This window comes from Strix uralensis, chromosome 4, assembly GCF_047716275.1.
Source record: "Strix uralensis isolate ZFMK-TIS-50842 chromosome 4, bStrUra1, whole genome shotgun sequence".
NCBI lineage: Eukaryota > Metazoa > Chordata > Aves > Strigiformes > Strigidae > Strix > Strix uralensis.
In genome coordinates this window covers 113331829-113352017 of record NC_133975.1, presented here as the reverse complement: position 1 = coordinate 113352017, position 20189 = coordinate 113331829, and the positions used below count along the sequence as shown (strand labels likewise).

The 20189-nt window shown below is 37.9% G+C and overlaps 1 protein-coding gene across 1 annotated transcript in view; it reads right to left on the bottom strand.

Moving 5' to 3' along the window:
- Positions 1–371: 371 nt before the first annotated feature.
- Positions 372–20189, bottom strand: part of SPATA7 (spermatogenesis associated 7) — a 44444-nt gene continuing 24626 nt past the window's right edge. Inside the window, exons 5-12 of the mRNA XM_074868557.1 lie at positions 19280–19413; positions 9020–9489; positions 7909–7975; positions 6181–6251; positions 5188–5241; positions 3751–3828; positions 1565–1622; positions 372–1207 (exon numbers count right to left, since the gene is read on the bottom strand). Of these exons, the coding sequence (XP_074724658.1) occupies positions 725–1207; positions 1565–1622; positions 3751–3828; positions 5188–5241; positions 6181–6251; positions 7909–7975; positions 9020–9489; positions 19280–19413 (1415 nt within the window). The 3' untranslated portion in view covers positions 372–724. The remainder of the gene's footprint in view (positions 1208–1564; positions 1623–3750; positions 3829–5187; positions 5242–6180; positions 6252–7908; positions 7976–9019; positions 9490–19279; positions 19414–20189) is intronic.

Sequence of the window (20189 nt, the reverse complement as noted above, 5' to 3'; positions counted from 1 at the left end):
CTCTTTATACCTGTTGGTACAAAGAATAAGACAATTGAGTTCATGGTTGAGAGCTGAAGAAGAAATGATCATTTATCATCAGAAGAAATTCTTATGTTCAGAAAGTTGCCTGTCCACTCTCACTCCTTATTACAGCCTAGGTAATGCAAGGAAAAGGTATGTTTCTTATGTTCTACAGTTACTGTAAAAGGAAAGAGTTGATTATAAAACTTTGTGCCTCAGTGAAATTTAACATCAAAAAATGCCCTCTTCCAGGATGGGCAAACAGTTCCATCTCTGCTCTGCAGGTATGTAGCAATCCATGTTTTCATGTGGATAAGTTGAATTCTTGCAGACTACAAAATTTTGGATCTCTATAGCAGGACCACAACTGCACTAGCAATGAATTAATTTATTATAAAGAAAAAAACAATAAATATTTCATAACTATTACAGCTTTCTAAAAATATACATCTGCTTTTAATATTCTCAAAAATTAGTTCTGAGTTATACAATTATAGACAAAATATACAAAGTTTTTGATAACTGACACTTTACCCTTTAGAGTCTACATTAATACAGCGATTAATTAATGCCCAATTAACAATATCCTGCTAGAGATTTTTGCAGTATTTAAACAGAAATAAACTGAAAATAAAACAAATAATTTACTACTATTTAACAAATGGCCATTCTCCACAGAACTAGCTCTATCCCTATTTTAACAGCTAAGTTTTGGCTACTATTATGAAGAGTCATGTGAGATATGAAGGGCCTCTGCAAAGCTTTCCTCAAGATCATCAAGTTCCTTGTTGGCTTCCAAAACACTGTCACAAGCAATCAAGTTTAAAGTTGCCTCACATGAGGGTGAAGTGTCTGGGTCTTCTTCAGATTTCACACAAGAATCAGACCCTGGCCTAGCATTCATCATTTCAGTGACATCTGAAAAGTCATCCTTGCTCTGTGTCTCCTTTGAATCTCTGCATACTGGTGATTCACATTTGTTTGGTTCCTTTAATAAGTCCATGGTCCCAAAGAATTCTTCACTTTTTGTAGCTTTTCTTTGCCTCTGACTTTTACTGGTAAACTTATGCTCTTCCATCATATCAAACTCTTGCAAATCGAGTGAGTCAGAGGCTTCCCAGCCCGCATGGATTTGCTCCGCACTGCTGCCCGAGCTGCAGCCGAGGTCTGCTTTCAGTACATCCAAGAAGTGACGCATTTTGCTCTAGGGGGTGAAGGAAGAAAGGGGTGACACTTCTCCAGCCCCGTGGCACCTATCTGCCCAGAACCCAGGGCTTAGTCCTGACATAAGGAAAGGGAGGCTGCTTGTAATCAAGTGACTAAATTATACAGCAAGGGTAACCAAACTGAGTTGACTATCGTCCCTTTTTTGTGACTGTGCCATGACTCCTGATCTACCATGATTCATGACTCTGTAAATCTCATTTATGGAGAGAGATGCTCCCTACGGAGCATCCCGGTTACCTTTACCTGCAAGTATACCAGTGCATTTCCACTGTACTTTGGAAACATTGCTGAAGGCATATGCAGAGAGGGAGAATATTATAGAGGCAGCACCTACCTCATCCAAACGGTTCTTATTTTCTTGTATGTGACACTCAAACAGTTGTTCCAGAACTCTACAAATGAACAATTAAATGAATTCACAGGGAGAAAACCAACTTTTAACATATCTACATAAATTAAGTACTTTGGCTTTTCATTTTCATTTCTTGGCTGGATGGGACCACTAAAATTTCTGCCTGGTGGAAAAGGCCCTGGGAGTGCTGGTCGACCGCTGGCTGAATAGGAGCCAGCAGTGTGCCCAGATGGCCAAGAAGGCCAATAGCATCCTGGCTTGTATCAGGAATAGCGTGGCCAGCAGGACGAGGGAAGTGATAATTCCCCTGTACTTGGCACTGGTGAGGCTGCACCTCAAATACTGTCTTCAGTTTTGGGCCCCTCACTACAAGACAGACATTGAGGTGCTGGAGTGCGTCCAGAGAAGGGCAGTGAAGCTGGTGAAGGATCTAGAGCACAAGTCTTGTGAGGAGCAGCTGAGAGAACTGGGGTTGTTTAGCCTGGAGAAAAGGAGGCTCTCTACAACTACCTGAAAGGAGGTTGTAGGGAGGTGGGTATCCGTCTCTTCTCCCAGGTAACAAGTGATAGGACAAGAGGAAATGGCCTTAAGTTGCATCAGGGGAGGTTTAGACTAGATATTAGGAAAAATTCCTCAACGGAGAAGGGGTTGTCAAGCATTGGAACAGGCTGCCCAGGGAAGTGGTTGAGTCACCATTCCCAGAGGTATTTAAAAATCATATAGATGTGGTGCTTAGGGACATGGTTTAGTGGTGGACTTGATAGTGCTACGTTAATGGTTGGACTCGATGATCTTAAAGGTCTTTTCCAACCTAAATGATTCTGTGATCCTAAGATTGTTTCAATTATGCTTTGTCACAAAGAGGGCTACCCCAAGTCAGTATCCCCCTGGACACGTGCTCAGCAAGCAGAGCCAGCTTTGGGCAGCAGATGATAACCATGAGGTGATTGGTAGCACAACTCCAGGTGTGTTTTGCCTGTTGAGTCTATGTGGTGGGAGAAACCAACAATCCAGTGGTGGTTCTACTGACATGCTGAAGTATCCAAAATCTCTTAGGTGCACCATAGTGGCTGATATGCACAAGTGTAAATAAAGTGAAGGAATAAAATCCAGCTTCAGAAAAAAATCCACAGATGTTCTCAGTCATGAGAACTCTCTTCCATTCTTAAGCAGGATGAGAAAAAATTTCAGCACAGAGGAAGTGTTCTGTGACAACTAAGGTACACAGTCACTGGAATAGATTTCCAGAAAGTTGAGTAAATTTAATCTAGCTTACATGAGAAATTATTAAAAAAAGAAAAAAAAACTTAGTACAAGAAGGGTTTTGAGAGAAGACAACATTATTGGTTCTTTTTTACAGAGGGAGACTGCTCTTGAAATTTCTCAAAGATTAATTTTTTGATTTAGTGTGTTTAACATTTTCACTGATAGCCTTGACATGAAAAAAAAATGAGTGCACAGAACAGAAAAACAGCTGGAACATTATCAACCAAGGGGAAGATCAGAATATTATGCTGAAATTAGACTGCCTTGAAAATGGAATTACAAAAATGGGTAAAAATTCTGTATCAGAAATACTGCAGGGGTTTTTTTTTTACTATAAACTGAGAGTTCTTTATCAGAAAGAACTGGTATGGAAAAGAATTTGGGAGTACTACTCAAATACATTAATTGTATCATAACTCAGTGTTTAATTATTGAAAAAATCTGATTTAGCAACTGGTGAACCCTTATCTGAAACAGTATGTAATCCTGACAACTCATGTTGAAGATAGAAATCATAACTGGAGCAGGAACAAGGACAGAAGAGAGATGGAGGATCTACTGTGTGAAAGATTAGTAACTTGGTTTATTTAGCAAAACAGCTGTTGCAGAGTAAAATTATTTCTTCTCAGCATTACTCCACCTAGGGTTCCAGGTCAGTTTCTAACAGAGACTTTACCTCATGGTATAGCAGCAGATCAAAGTAGATGACTCACAGGTCTTTCCTAGTTCCCCTTTCTTACATAAAGCAAAAAAGAAAAGGAAACAAAACAAAAGCAACAGGTAACTGTGTATCTAGATACTCCTAAAGGCAAAGAAATGATTGCTAAACACTACTTCCCTTTCTTACAGAGTCCATGTGTTTCTGACACAGCATTACAAATTTCAAAACAATCCTAACCTACCTGTTAGAAAACAGCCCGAGGCTAAGAATTTCATTTGTTACATCTTCAATGAAAGCTAAATATAAAATCTCTTCTTCTCTGCAGGTAGAACAGAAAATATTTTAAAATAGAGACACCTATTACACAGTGCAGTAGGTCCAATCACCTTAATGGCATTTCCCATAAAGAAGATTGTACAGTTCTTGACACCAGCTGCTATTTTTCAAAAATGTAATTCTATCAGGACAAAGTAAGCCTTTCATTCAATTTGAATAATAATAAAAAAACCTGTGTAAAGTATCAGACTGTTAAAAAGGTCACTATGGTGCTTTGTGTCTATGCTAACTTTCTGTTGTGGTATAAATTAGCAGAGATATTCTGAGTGGGGAATCAGCAAATCTTGGAAAGCATTCAGAACCTGCTTTGCACTCAAGAAGAAAGGGGTGCTAACTGGGAAGAAAGTGTAAATTTTCAGTTTGACGCTCTGAGTAAAGGCTTCCAAAGTTGCTTCTGGAGAATCTGACTACAGCTGAAAATTGCTAGTCCTCAATGGAAGCTCAGAAAAATCTAAGTGCTTATTTGACAGCCTCCATTTCTTTCAAACAACAACTCTTTGATGTACAAAATCCCTGTTAGTGTGAGATGTGGCTTTCATCTCTTTGGTCAAATTTATATCTTCTTGATACCAGTTGCTCTAAATGGGAGACTCTCCCAGTTTGGAGTTCCATTTGGAAAAAAAGAAAGAAAACCCCAGAAGAAAATATTTCAGTGCTGTTTCTCTTGCATAGCATCTTTCTAAATATCCCAAAGTATCCCGTCAAGCTCTATCAAACCATCCTTCAGTCTTAATAAACAGAAAATAAAAAATGGGATACATCTTGCATGACTTTCATTATGTAAAATTTTTCATCCAGCCTGAAGATTGTAATTTTGGTTTCCTCTATAGTCAAGAAAGATATCTATAGCTGATCTTTGATACCTATATTACATCCTTAAAGTTAGCCAAGAACAAGCCTGTCCTAAAGCACAGAGAATTAAATGGCTTTCTCAAGGTCACCCAGTTCAGTGTTTCTGAATATAACGCAAACCTCTTCCAATTCTCATCAAATTTCAGAGCAGGTATGTGGTAAGAATGCCCTTCAACTTGATATTTTATTTTGCCAACATTTGCTTCAGAGATTACAGACAAAAAAAAAAAAAGAAATATTTGAAGTATAGCCACTAGACAAGAAGAGAAGTCTATCTTTCTTCCAAAGTTATAATGAATTTTCTTCACATTTAGATTCACCTGGAAATTTTTAAGTATTATACAACAATTCATAGTCACGTCAATTCTACTATAAATTGTGAACAAGTTTATTCTGAGTCCTCGTTTACTGTTTCAAGTTCATCAGTTTTGAGGAAGAGTTTCTAGTTTAACGTTGCAAACTTACAGAAAAATGGTTTAAGCATACTTACTCAGCCTTGATAGTCCTCCTTGCTGAAGACTGATGAGAATACGTTGATGTGTCTCTAATCAGAAAATCAGAGGGTAAGAAGGAGAGCAACATACTAAAACCCCTTTTTACTACCTTGCATCTCATTTTCTTCTGGGGCCATGCTGTACCATTATCCCACTTCCTCTTGGAAAAAACCCATCAGAACACCCCCAAACCCTGCTCCAATAGCAAAATCCACTGTTTACATTGAAGCCTGAAAGACTATGGTTCAAGAGTATTGTAACACCTAACTAGATGCACTACTCTAATTCCTCAAAGGATCTCAGATGCTATACAGACCTCCACTATCCATAAAGAGTGCTTTTTTTTTCCCTCAGGTAAAAATGCCTTTGTATGAAAAGGCCAGAGAGCAAATCAGCAAGTCATGCATGATACTTAGGTCAGCAATGAGGAGAATCAGCTGGGAGCCCTTGGGTTCTGGCCTGATTTCCAACACTGTTATTGTATTGTAGACAATATTCTAAATCTCAGTGTTACATTTTCAGAAGAAGATGTGGGAAATGCCTCTGGTCTGCAATCCTTGCAGATCAGAGATTCAAAAGTCTGGATGCCTGGAGACCTTTTTTCCTTAAAGAAAATATCAATTGGAATACCAATCCAGTATTTAGTTGTAGTACTGTATAAGAAATACATAGTCTGTAAGCTCAGGTGTATGCTTGGATGTACAGAACTAACAGTTGTATTAATGCGTCATCATTCTTAATCCTGACAAAAATACTCACATATTTCAGAGCTCTCTTTCTTAATTGGTTTCCTAGTAGAACTTTATCATAAGAAAGTAATGAATTTTGAAGTTGGGAAAGGCCATTGATGTAAAAAACCCAACCAAACAAAAGTCCTGTGAGGAGACTTATAAAGAGAAATGGTAGTGAAGGCTTATGGCCTAAGAAGCAGCTGTACAGAAAGCAGAAAGGAATGCTTCAAATACTCCTTTCTGCTGTAAATCAGGCACCTTAGGAAGGAGTATGGAAAAGCAGCTATTCCTCTCTCAGGCTCCGCCACAGTATATCTTCTATCTTCAGCCTACAACACACAGAGAAAATCTTTACTATCAGTGCAAATACAGAGCAAATTTTACCATTAAAATGCACTTCATAACTATCTGTGATTAAGCAGCCCTACAAATTTTATGTATTTTCTCAGAACATTTGGGTAAAGTGAGACATATGGCAGTAAAGGGTAATCAGCTTTGAGATCCAAAATTTTAGTCAGGGGCAACATGAAATGTGAAACATTTCTCCCCTGCCACGTATGTCAAAGATGAATTCTCTAAAAGCTAGAGGGGATCAATGTCACCAACAGGAGTAAAATTTGGTATGCAAAACCAGGAACCAGCACTCTAAATCACATCTCTTGAGCTGCTTGCACAAAACTGACGGAAGGTGAAGTTTCTAACTACCTGCATTTTAAATGATAATAATCTGAAAGTGCCACTGTAAAGCTACATGACTTACTGTTGTCACTTTTACAACAGCCAATGAATAAGTGAGATAAGACAGTCTGAAAATTAAATCAGAAGTTCTTCATGGAACTAGAGTGAAACCTTCAGAATAACCATTTAACCTTTTCTTAACAAGGTCAGCTGCAGATTAATTCAGGTGGTCTCTCCTCTATTTTCAGTAAAGCTATAAATATATATTCTTTCTCATCCCTCTTCTCCAATGAGTAAAGCATAATTATTTGCCCTATTAAGCTAGAGACATGACAAGTCTGACCCTGTAGCCTTAATTCAGGAAGAAAGTCCACAGTTATTCAAGTACTTATGTTTGACAGGGCAGGCTGTTTAAGGACTTGTCTGTATAGTGGCTACAAGATAAAGCACAAAGTAAGAACCTAACTTCTGATCAAACTCTTCCATCCAAATATTAGTACAAATTAAGACAAAATAACTTCAGATTTGAAGTCTTAAGAAATATTTCAGGTCTTTTTCCTGCTTCCCTCTGCCTCCCAAAGATGCTGGTATTCCATTTCATCTTTAAAATGTAATAATCTTAAACCACCACCCACAAAGGCAATTTCTGAAAGATCAAATAATCAAAAAATTAAGTTCAACTGTCACAAACACCTAGCATTTGAAATCAAAATGATGGATGCAAACATTTCTGTGACTATGACAAAAAAATACTAGGAGCTGGTAGAATTTGAAGTGGTGTGATTTTTCATTAAAGCATTCCAGATACATTCAGCAAGACAGAAAGCAAACAGTATCAAGGAAAACTTCACCACCCGCTGGTTTGGGTGCTTCCTCATAGAGGAAGGGATTCCTTAGTTCCAGTTGTTCTATTGAGGTCTTTTTGGAATATGTTGTCCAATGCAAAAATGAAGAAAAAAAAAAATCCTTGCAAAAAAGGTACCTTCTTCTGCTGAAAAATCATGTACCAATTATCTATGTCCTTAACAAATATTTACATGATAGTGCACTTGTAAAAACTGTTGAAGGAAGAAAAAATTAAAATTTTCTAATATCCTAAGATCTCTTCACATGCCTCAATATTTTTTCTTATTGTTTCCACTCATTCTTCTGAAACTCTCTCTCCTCTACCGAAGTAATTAATCTTATGACAGTGAAGAAAATGAAACTTAAATCAGTTGTATACTGCTGTGGCAGAGACGAAGTATATATCCAAAATTATGGTGAAGGGTGTAGTAAGAGTACCCAAATGACTGATAGATGTATTACCTTCAATGTGATCTTCTGCTGTTCAGTCACATCTTTTCTCTCAGACACTTTGTCTGCAGATGGAAAGCTACAAAATTTAGAGATGTATTAGATTTCCAAGAAGTCTACCTTCAAAATATGCAGGATGAGGATACCAGTGCCACAGTGAAAACTTCCCATCAATCTGAACAGGACCTAGTACTAAGATGTCTCTGACAGTTTAGAAAATTTCTGCCAAACTTCCACTCACATAGTAAAACTAAGTTATAGTTCATTTTGAAGGATCACAACAGTCATACATAGGTGATCCAAAATAATTGTTCAGAATTGAGAATGGAGATGATCCTACATATTAAAAGTGCATGAGGAAAACACGTGACCCACATCCAGAAAATCAACAGTTGCAATATGGAGCTGAAACTATCATAATTCCAGCCTTATGAAATTCCTACTTCGTTCTAGGACAGGGAAAAAAAAAAAAAAAAAAAAATAAAAAGGAGAGTTAGACATGCAGGCACTGAGGACACAAAAGAGAAAAAGTTTCTCTATGAGGTAGTATCAGTAAGAACAAAGCTAAATCAAAACTGTTTAAGGAGGAGTTCAATGCAAGAGAAGGACATTAATTTTGTATAAAATATTTCATATAGCATACATCTGAAGGCTTTTAAATTAAAATAATAAGAAGACAAGTGCTGCATTCAAGACTTCTTAAAAAAAAAAAAAGGGGATCGACTATAGGGGCAACAGTGGGGAACTACTTGCATCTTATAGTGGTTAATTCTTTAGAAGACAGAAAGCACAACTATACACCAGAGAGAGCAAAGAAAAGATAGAGAGAATGACTACCCCCAGCAGAGGTGAGATCCCACAGTCTGGATTTAGTGGCAGTTTGTATCCAATTTGTATAGATGAAACCAGTTGCTCCCAAGAGAAGACAACAAAATATGCCAGTGAAAAAATGAAAATCCCATTCTCTTCTAGCTTTTACTAAGGCATAGACAGAATTATTCCACAATAATTATTCTGGTTTTATACAAAAGTAAATGAGAGCAAAACATGTTGCTTTTATGAAGATACTGCTATAATAACATCTAAATTCCATAGGTTCAAAATAAAGTTTTAATCTCTGTACCTGATCACATCAGTCTGCGTTTGAGCTTCCACATGCTGCTTGCAGTGATTTTTCCTTTTCCTTCGAGCAGGAGTGTAATACCTGTACTCTGACAGGAAAGATTTAGCATCTGATATTAAGGTGCGTGGAGTAAAAGGTTTTCGTCTATCAGTAAAGAATTCAGAGTGCGTGTTTAGAAGATCCCCACTGCATACTTTGGAGTTGCTCCCTTGACACCTCTGGGAGTGACTAATGCTCACAAAACTCTCAGTGGAGCAACTGCAGGAAAGTCCAGAGCGTTTTCTTGGTGTACTTGATGCACTGACACTTGAGTTTGAGTTAGATGCGTTCCGAGAATTTTTTCTGGCATATTTTACTGGACTGGCACAACCTAAGCCATGCTTGCCATAAGGAGACAGCGCTCTTGATAGGTACGGTGCCTGTCGAGCACAGGTGGAGAGACTCTCTTTGTCTTCTGCCTCCAAGAAACTCTAGAAAAAATTAAAACAAGATTTGATTGCTTTGCAAGTTAGCAGCTTTGCTCAAGTTGGTACTCCCAGCTATTATTGTTACCAACTTGGAGGTATCTTCTATGTAAAAACTTTCAATTTTTGTAAAATCAAACTGGTTTCAGAGTAGTCCCAATGCTAACAGATTTTAAAACCTAGTCATTGGAAATAAGAGATAGTAAGAAAATGGTTTGCTTCAGTAATAATATACTGGTGCTTTGTTACAGAATGTTGATGGCTACATCAAACCAAGAGTTTTAATCATTTTAGTCGAAAGGCTCAATACATTTTTAAGAGTCAAGGAATCATTGCATTGAGGCAAATTATTTTATCTGGGTATGCTCTGTTCGTACCATCTGGGCAAGGTAAGGTAGACATTGTCCATAATTATCTTACTGACTAGTTCATAATATGTATTCTCTTCAAGTGTGGAGTTGTTGCCTCTCTCGACAAATCCTATTAGCTTCAAAGTGTATCATATGCCGGCGATCTTTGTAAGATGTATATTCTCTAAGGGGCACTGCTCACTGATTCAGCTTAGACCAACATGGAAAATACTGTAATGTGGTTTAGACACCGAATAAGAAGAAAACTATATCTAACTGTGTGACTCTTTTCTTCCTGTAGGTGGGAGATACACATCTTTGGTAGGGCTGTACAAACACATGATGTTCCCTTCTGTAATGGTACCCTGCTCCACGAGAAATGTCCTAATTGCTATGATAATACAAACATTCATAATGTCCTCCAGTAGACACAGTCAAGCTTCTATCCTGTTCTCCTTTGGGTTTCTCAACCCAGCAGGTACATAGGCAGCTGTGAAACTTCCCCTCTAACACTACAGAAAGGCAACACTGCAAGTATACTACAGTTAAACAGGACAAATAACAACATGCTGTGTTTATGAATAGATATGAATATGATTATGAATAGATTTCAGGTGATGGCAGAGAAATGGTATTACTGCTCCTGCTTCTTAACTGTTCAACACATTAGAGTTTAAAAATGTACTTCCATTCTCAGAAGCAAACTCATATTCAATGTTACTTTAAAAGGATACAGTTACAAGGCTACTAGTTAGACAACAACCAAGAGACAAATCAGTAGTACATGGTGGTATGGCTAAGGTAAGATGTAGGCAGTGTGGGGTCAGCTAACTCACTCCTCACCAAAAGCACAATATAAGACTATTTTATATGCAGGTTGCAGTCCAGGCGTCAACTTTAGTTAGTAAGAATGCCTAATTGCTGTTTTCAGTAACCATCTATTTTGTACAGAATCTAGCCAAACAAATCTCATTGAAGACAATCAAAACAAAATGGGAAATCTTACAGCAAAAGCTCATCTATGCATCTTCTTTTTGAGATCTGTAAGGTTATTTTTAAGTCTTGAGTAAGTTAAAAAGTTAGTGAAGCACTGCAACAAATACTAAGAGTAGTTAATAAGGAGGAAGCCAAGTACACCAGAAACTATTGATGACCATGAACATAAATCTGTCCTGTGGAAGGTGATGGGGAATTTTCCAACACATTTAGTTTTAGAAGGGCTGACTCTTATCCGAAACATGATTTTAATGCCAGGGATAAGAAAACAGTTGGTAACCTATAATCAAAATCTGAAAACTAAGTCTATCATTGAGAAAGGTTAAAGAATGAATTATTTAGAAAGACCGTACTATTTTTTCTGCTTTCTGAAAAAAAAACGACTTAATGCTTAAAAATTCAACATTATTCCTGAATTGTATTATGACACTGTGGCAAAAACAAGTGAGACAACTAAATCTAAGTGACATCTTAAGTTATTGTTTGTTTTTTTTTCCAAATGAGAAAGAACAATTCAATACAAATTTTATTTCTGTTATAGAAAGGATTTTGAAAAATTTGCAAACTGGACAGGGTATGTGCACTAGTAAATGTGCTTTACAGTGTGTCTGAAAAGTTAGGAAGCATCTTAGCAAGACAGCGGTTGTACCTTCTTTTCCTGCCTAGGATACAGCCACCCACTGAATATTCTGTCAGACAGTGAAAAGTATGTGCAACTTTTCACAATCTCCAAGGACAGCCACATTGCGGAATTAGAAGATTAAACCAGAAGCCTAACAGCAATCAAATTTTCTATAAACTAACTTATTTCATCCACATGTATAACTATTTATGCAATTCAAGTTCTGTTACACACAACCATACGATGGAGAAGAGATGACCCACACTGTGTGTACTCAGACTACCTTGCAGTACAACTCCCAGAGACAGTGCTTGCACCTAGGTCCTAAAACAGTGAGAAAGACAAGCTGAGGACAGTGTTATTCTGTAAAATCTCATTGCCATACCATGCAATCAGTATAATACAAAGCAAAATAACAGCTAAAACAAAATGACATCTGAGAAAACCCAATTCAAAATCAACAGCTAACAAGCCCAAATTAATTCAGTTTTAACTAACTACCCAGATTAAAAATATTTTACTTTCCTTACACTCAGTTCATAAAGCTCCACATCAACAGCAACTAAACTACAAGACTGAAGAGAATATATACAAGCAGAGGTGTTTCCTAAGAAGAAAATTCAATTTCTAAGGTCAATTAAGAACTAGATTTTTAACAGACCTGAAGTTTAGGTTCAGATAGGCTAACACAGAGATTAACTTCTTGATGTACCTCCACCACCCGAACAAATAACAGGAAGATAAGGAGAAATCTGTACAGGCCATAAAACTCTGCAGTGAAAAAAGGGAGAAAGGGAAGTTGATTTCCATATGTGTTCCATTATCTCTATTATGCTTCTATCAAACAAGTAAAAACTATTACGTAGAAGCATTACATTACTGAAGTCACTGAAGGAATAGCTCCCCTATAGAAAGCCTGAGGAAGAGTGGACTCAGTATGATATGACTTAAACATACGTTGTGATATGCATTTATTTATGACATACAAGCCTAACTGCCAGTTGAGAAGATTCACGGATTCATCCAGAAACCCATCCTCATAATTAACCCAAGTGGAAATTATTTTGAGAGACTAACACTGAAGCGTGCTGCTTCATTGCCTGAGCACAATAGAAACCTGGAGAAAATCCTCAAGAAAGCTTCACTTTTTGAAAATAATCAGATGATTAAGATGTGGACTGAAGGCTGGATGTGTGATTTTCCCCACCAGTAAGTGGCAATGGAATGAATGCCAACAAAAGCAGCAAAATCAACTGTAAAAGAAAGTACCTGTGTCAATTCTTCAAGATACTCATTGTGAAACTTTTGAAGTCTCCTACTGGGGGAGGTAGGGAGGGTGAAAAAAAGAATTGTAAATCCTTATACATTTGTTGAAAATTCATAACATTATAGCCTACTAATGTATAGTATAGTCATATATTACTAGTAATATATAGTATAGCATATTAACCTATGTAATCCATAGTATAGTTTGTAAATATACACAGATTTTCTATTCTATCATTCAAATCCTAAAAAGGCATTCTTAAAAGTTCTAAGCAATATGACTCTTACCGTATAAATGCTGCATTTTCTCATAACACTGCTACTGTTTTGAATCTACACTATTCCATTTTTTCCCTTTCAGACCCACTAATATTTTAAATTAAGACTCAAGGTGATGAATATACATTTTGTGGCATGTAGTAAATGCTATTTAGAGGAATATTAAAAAATGCAGATAGTTTACCATCAAAATTAACTCACAGATCACACTGCTGTTCTACCATATATTTCCTTCACAACAATTCCACACAACCGTTTTCTCCCACATCAGTATGTATCTTACCACATAAAGACCTCTCTATGCTATTCTAGTACTCTAAAATGTCCATAGTTGCTGATGCCTAATGCAAAGAGTTTATTTTTTTTCAGTTAGCTGAGCCAAAATAAGCCCTTCTTGATGGTGTCTCATGTGAGCCAACTGATTTTACTACTACAGCATAATTAAATGCTGAACTGATAACATGCAGTAACAATGCCAAACAAATGCCTGTGTTAGCAAGCAGTATAATGCGGCTTACTGTGGTGGGTTGACCCTGGCTGGATGCCAGGTGCCCACCAAAGCTGCTCTATCACTCCCCTCCTCAGCTGGACAGGGGAGAGAAAATAAAACGAAAGGCTCATGGCTTGAGATAAGGACAGGGAGATCACTCAGCAGTTACTGCCATGGGCAAAACAGACTCGGCTCGGGGAAATTAGTTTAATTTATTACCAATCAAATCAGAGTAGGATAATGAGAAATAAAACCAAATCTTAAAACACCTTCTCCCACCCCTCCCTTCTTCCTGGGCTTAACTTTACTCCTGATTTTCTCACTAGCAGCACAGGGGCATGGGGAATGGGGGTTATGGTCAGCTCATCACAGATTGTCTCTGCTGCTCCTTCCTCTTCAGGGGGAGGACTCCTCACACTCCTCTCCTGCTCCACTGTGGAGCCTCTTGCAGTCTTCCATGAACTCTAAAATGAGTCCTTCCCACAGGCTGCAGCTCTTCACAAACTGCTCCAGCATGGGTCCCTCCCTTCCATGAAGTGCAGTCCTTTGGGAACAGATGGCTCCAGCGTGGGCCCCCCATGGGGTCACAAGTCCTGCCAGAAAACCTGCTCCAGCATGGGCTCCTCTCTCCATAGGTCCACAGGTCCTGCCAGGAGCCTGCTCCAGTGTAAGCTTCCCACGGGGTCACAGCTTCCTTCAGGAGCACCCACCTGCTCCATTGTGGGGTCCTCCCCGGGCTGCAGCTGGAGATCTGCTCCACCGTGGACCTCCATGGGCTGCAGGTGGATCTCTGTTCCACCGTTAACTGACATAGGCTGTGGGGGCACAGCCTGCCTCACCACAGGCTTCACCCCGGGCTGCAGGGGAATCTATGCTCTGGTGTCTGGAGCACCTCCTCCCCCTCCTTGTTCACTACTTGGTGTCTGCAGAGTTGTTTCTCTCCCATATTCTCACTCTTCTCTTTGGCTGCAGTTGCAGTTTGTTTTTTTTTCCCCCATTCTTAAATATGTTATCCCAGAGGCACTACCACTGTCACCGATGGGCTCAGCCTTGGCCAGCAGTGGGTCTGTCTTGGAGCCGGCTGGCATTGGCTCTATCGGACACAGGGGAAGCTTCTAGCAGCTTCTCACAGAAGCCACCCCTGTAGCCCCCTGTCATGGTTTAACCTGGCAGGCAGCTAAACACCACACAGTCATCTGCTCACTACCCCCTGGAGTGGGATGGGGGAGAGAATAAGAAAAAAAAAAGGAAAATTTATGGGTTGAGATAAAGACAGTTTAACAGGACAGAAAAGGAAGGGAAAATAATAATCTATAATAATTATAATAATAATTATATTATCATAATTATATAAATATTGTATTCAAAATAATTATAACTCGAATATACAAAACAAGTGATGCACAACGCAATTGCTTACCGACTGCCGACTGATGTGCAGCCAATTCCCGAGCAGCAGTCCCCAGCCAGCTCTCCCCCTAGCTTATATATTGAGCATGACACCATATGGTATGGAATATCCCTTTGGCCTGTTTGGGTCAGCTGTCCTGGCTGTGTCTCCTTACAACTTCTTGTGCCCCCCAGTTTACTCACTGGCAAGGCAGTATCAGATGCTGAAGAGTCCTTGACCACTGCTTAGCAACAACTAAGACATCAGTGTGTTATCAACAGTATTCTCATCCTAAATTCAAAACACAGCACCATACCAGCTACTAGGAAGAAAATTACCTCTATCCCAGCCAAAACCAGGACATCACCCTGCTACCAAAACCTTGCCATGCAAACCCAATACACTTACCAGTGTGATTATTTGCATAAAAAGTACTTGCAGTGGTAGCTCAGCACTACAGAAAACAGGTAAGACTGAAAAGTTTCAGAATACATCTATGTAGGTGGCTAATTCCATACCCTTCAGTATGTATTATAAACAGCTTAATTTTTCTTGTATACTTTTTACTCTCAGTTCAGTGATTAAAACAGTTCACATAGCTGCAATATAAATCAGATTGTAGAAGCATTTGTGAACATATGATGACTGGTGCCCTGCAATATACCAAATTATAGTAAAAGAAAATATTAAGTGATATTAGCCAATTACATAACTATACCTCATGAAAGCCACTTGTTCTATTCCTTGGAAACGGTTGAGGTAATCCTAAAACAAGACAAAGGTACAGGGTAAATGTGGCAATATCCTAAATTTAAGCATTCCTTATTTATGAGGAAGCTTAGGGCAGTTTGTTCTTCTCCTCAAATGTATCATAAGTAGAACAGACCAAGTAGCTAAGGTGACTAGATAGAACTGCAAACCAAGCCATATTTGTGTCAGTCTTGAGAAGTACTCATTCAAGTACTGAGAAAGAATGTCTTTTGAGGCCCTTATCCTGGGGCAAACCTTTACTGCCCAAATAGGTAGGCAGTTCAGCCTTTGGATATACAAAGAAACAATATCAGGAACAAGGAACTATGTTGGTGGCCTCAAAAGGATTTTAAGGAATGTCAGAGAATGCCGTTTGTCTGCAATTTGTCACCAAGGTTTCAGAAAATTATTTGTACACCTGTGTTGGTATAGGCAAGTTAACTGTAAGCAAGCATGTTCATTTTCTTCTCTAATCTCTATCTATAAAAACATCAGATGTTTAGCTAGGGAAAAAAAAAGAAGACAAAAACATGCCTACAAATATGCAGTGTATATTCCCTGCCCTTCTACTTGACCGTGAGAGATAAACTACTGTCCTTGAAGTAATTTAATTGCTAACAATCCCATCCAAAGACTGCTCCATTGTCCCATTTGAAAATGAGCCTGCTCCTTAGCTTCTTTCTTAGGTTTTCTGCTAAAAGTAGAGGAATGCATGACACCATAAACATCTATCACATCTTCACTCATGGCTCTCTTTGCTTAAAATCACTGATTATTTCAAAAAGTCAGTAATGAAATCTAGGTAACCACAACAGAAATAACTTTCTCAGCTCATTATGTATCATAGCAGATTCTCACATTACAGTAAATTAAAATTTATAAATAGATATAGCAGATAAAGAATTCACTGTTCTTGTGCATTTAAACTCTTGTACAGAACAGTCAAAGAGCAAGTCAGTCAGGTTCAAGACACATTATAGTTATTCAGTTTCATAGTTGGCTCAGTGTATAATAAAATACACTGACTAAATCACAGAGGTTTTAAGAAACGTGTAACACGTATTATATAATTTAAAAGAATTATTTTTACTTCTTTCTGGTTTTACCACGCACAAAGCACAGTCTCAATTGAAAACAGTTACTGTGCTCTATTGCAGCATTAAATAATAATAAACGCAGCTATGTGAAAAATGAAAATTATGAAATAAAGGCACCAGACTTAGCAGAATGCATAAAAAGTGAATGCTAATGAATGAAGCCTTTTGAAAATAGAAAGTCAGGTGCACATATCAAAAGCTGGTTAGCATGTATTGAGCCTATAATCTAGCCAGACATTGACCTTGTCAGAGTTACAAGGGTTATTATATTTTTATATATATATATATATATGTATGTATGTTACTCTTAAATTGATATATATTTTACAAGAGACACATTTTATAGGCAAGAAATTACCCACTATAAAAGTAATTTCTTTAACTTTTGTATTCTTACATTTGAATGTAACAGTGGCAAAGCCAGGAGAATTCTAGTTGTCCCTCTTTCTTACACTCCTTCTGTAATGCTGTAAGATGCTTATTAAGCACAGACCACATTCTACTCTTGCCATTACCTCCTTGGAAACCTTGAGTATTCCAAGGCTGACTGCTTCAAATTTGTTCTGAATCTCATCCCAACCCATGAATTTCCTAATAATTCAACAAAACTATTTTTGGAGCAGTTCCACAAACCGAAGATTTATAATCAGCTTTTTCCTAATGGCAACAGTGACAGCAATAATATGATTACTGTGTGGCAAAAATCCTCTACATTATCACATGCTTTAATAGGCATCCTTAGAATTTGTTTTCCAGCTGTCACCTACTGATATATCCTGATGGCTAGAGAAATACGATTAGAATGGCTAACTCATCCTCACAATGCATTAGAGGACATCCAATCACTGAAGTAGAATTCTCCCTTGGTGTATAAACAAGCATAGGAAATCAATGTATATTGTGGCAAATGAAGTAAAGTTTAAATAGGGCTTTATTTTTAGCACAAAAATATGACAGCCCAATTACTCCAGTGCCTACCCTTCTAACAGAAGGCTCACTTACAGATTTTCACTTTTTACAGACTCATTGGTGCTCATTTATACTACAGTGAAACATATTTTGTAAGTCCAGCAATCAATAATTTGATTAACAAAATGCCAAATAGTATTTTAGTGAAGATTACTCTTTACATTTGTAAAGTTAAAAAAAAACACCTAGAGGCAAAAAAAGCATTCTATCCAAAAATTACTTTTTATGTGCAGTTAAACATTCATTTGGCAACTCTCCCAACATCACTTCCTAAAATATACTTTTCAGTTGATAACTTGAAATTCAGATTCAGACAGTTTGTTGGATTATACCCTGAGGCTGACAAACATAAGGAAAGCTGCAGTTTCTGTTGGCATGATACAGACTACACTTTCAAGACAAATGTTGGTGGGAGCTGATTAGAAGAACTGGGACAGATTATTATTTTAGGAAGACCTTGTTTTGCAAACGATTAAAACAAAGGAAAAAAGCAACAGTCTGTTATTATATTAAAGACCAGAAATGCATCCTTTCATTTTAAAACTGAGAATTTATGCAATGATTAGAGGTACATTTTAAGCACACTTTACTTGGTTTTGCGAGGAAATAATTTAAGGAACTTCTTCTGCCCCCAGTTTGCAGAAAATAACATGGAAGGAAAAAAAAGGTATTCATAAAAACCAAAATTTGGATTTTAAATATATTTCCCCCCTTTCTTATGCATGTCTGCGCTTTCATCCATAACTAAAAGCCATGTGCTGAATTTCAAAGCATTATTTCTCTACACTGCAATAATGTCACACTCAGACTGCCTGCTGCAAAAACCAGTCGCACAGAAAGAAACTAATGGTGAGCTTTCTGTACTACTTGGAAATGTTCTCCAGCTCAACAGATATTTAAACAACATATGAAGTATTTGCTGTTAAAATCAACAGAGTTAAAACATCATTCTCCTTTAAGTTGCAACTGCTCCTTTACAGTGATGAGCAAGAGAATGTAATTTATTAGGCTATTTATTTATTATTTGGAAATATACACCACATATGTAGATGAAATGCCAGCCAAAATAAGTGAACCTATGTATATAGACAGAAAAGCACCTGTTTTGATGGCTTAAGTACTATTTTCACTATCAGTAACTGCAATTTGAGCATGTAGCATATTGCTAGCTATGAAATGTATTTCCAAAGTAGAATTTTGGATACAGGAAAAAAAAAAAATAGAAGATTCTCAATTCTTCCGCTAGGAAGATTAATGGTAACTAGAGTTCTGCCTTAGGAAAGGGTAGAAAGCTCTGGAGTGACAGAGAGGACATGGGAATTTCAGCTGAGATGAAAGTGAGAGAATTCAAGGGTAACTAGAACTTGAATGTACCACAAGCACTCTTCATCCAGATACCTGCCATCTTTGTCAGAAGGCTGAGACATGCATTTGGTGTTGGGCACATGCCAGGAAGACCCTTGTCTATTTTCTGCTGCTTGAAATATGCCAGCCCTCCCTCCAGAGCTGCTGCACAGCAGTGATCAGCTGTTATTACGCTGAGGCAAGTAGACTATGATATCTACTAAACAAAATTAAAATATCTACCTTTCCAAAAGAGGATGGCAGCAGCCTTCCACTCTCTCTTGAGCTGGATCGGGAGGCAGTTTTCCCCACACTCATTTCCTCTTCACACCTGGCTATCTTCTTTTCAAGTTTCTCTCTTCTTTGCTGGTCAGCAACTTAGGAAAGAGACAAAGTTTGTCAGATCCAAACAGAAATATTATTCTTTTTTTGTCCTAAGTGATTTGAAAATGTTATAGGGGTTTCCAACTGCTCAGCAAAGTTCCACTTCCAACACACAGCAATTAAAAAAAAAAAAATCTCTATTCTTACAAGAAAAATATTAAGACTATGCTGTTAGCTGAAGCGGTATCTTAGCTGAAGCTGTTCCTTAGCTTCCCTGAAGTATTCTCATCTTACAACTAATACACCACTATGCAGGGATTCCAGGATCAGTACTGCTAACAGAGCACTCTGCTCAAAAACTCACACATTTGCTCTTAATTTTTTACAGATAGAACTCCTTTGACTGTAGTCTCATCCAGTATTTCAGCAAAAATATGTTTTTACTGTTAGTAAATTTGACATGTAAAAAATCCATGCTCACACCATGGAAAAATAGCAAGTAGTCCCCAAGTACAGAAATTCATGGCAAAACAAGTAGTTCATGTCAAGAATATAAAAAATGAAGGCAGATGCTTTGAAAGGGCCACTGTCAGATTGGGAGGGGAAACTGTCATCAGTCTACATTGGTCTGCAGTCCAAGACCTTGCTCACAGTGTACATGCAGCACAGAAGATGCGTTAGGTATCTATGCCATCAGACAGAGAGGAGCCCAAAACATGGGTAAATTTTCAGTGTTCCAGTTTGCTATCAGTCACCTACATCTGATATCTTGCATAATACAGTCCAAAGAATCATGAGCACCCAGGTGCCACAGATGAAGTTCACAAAG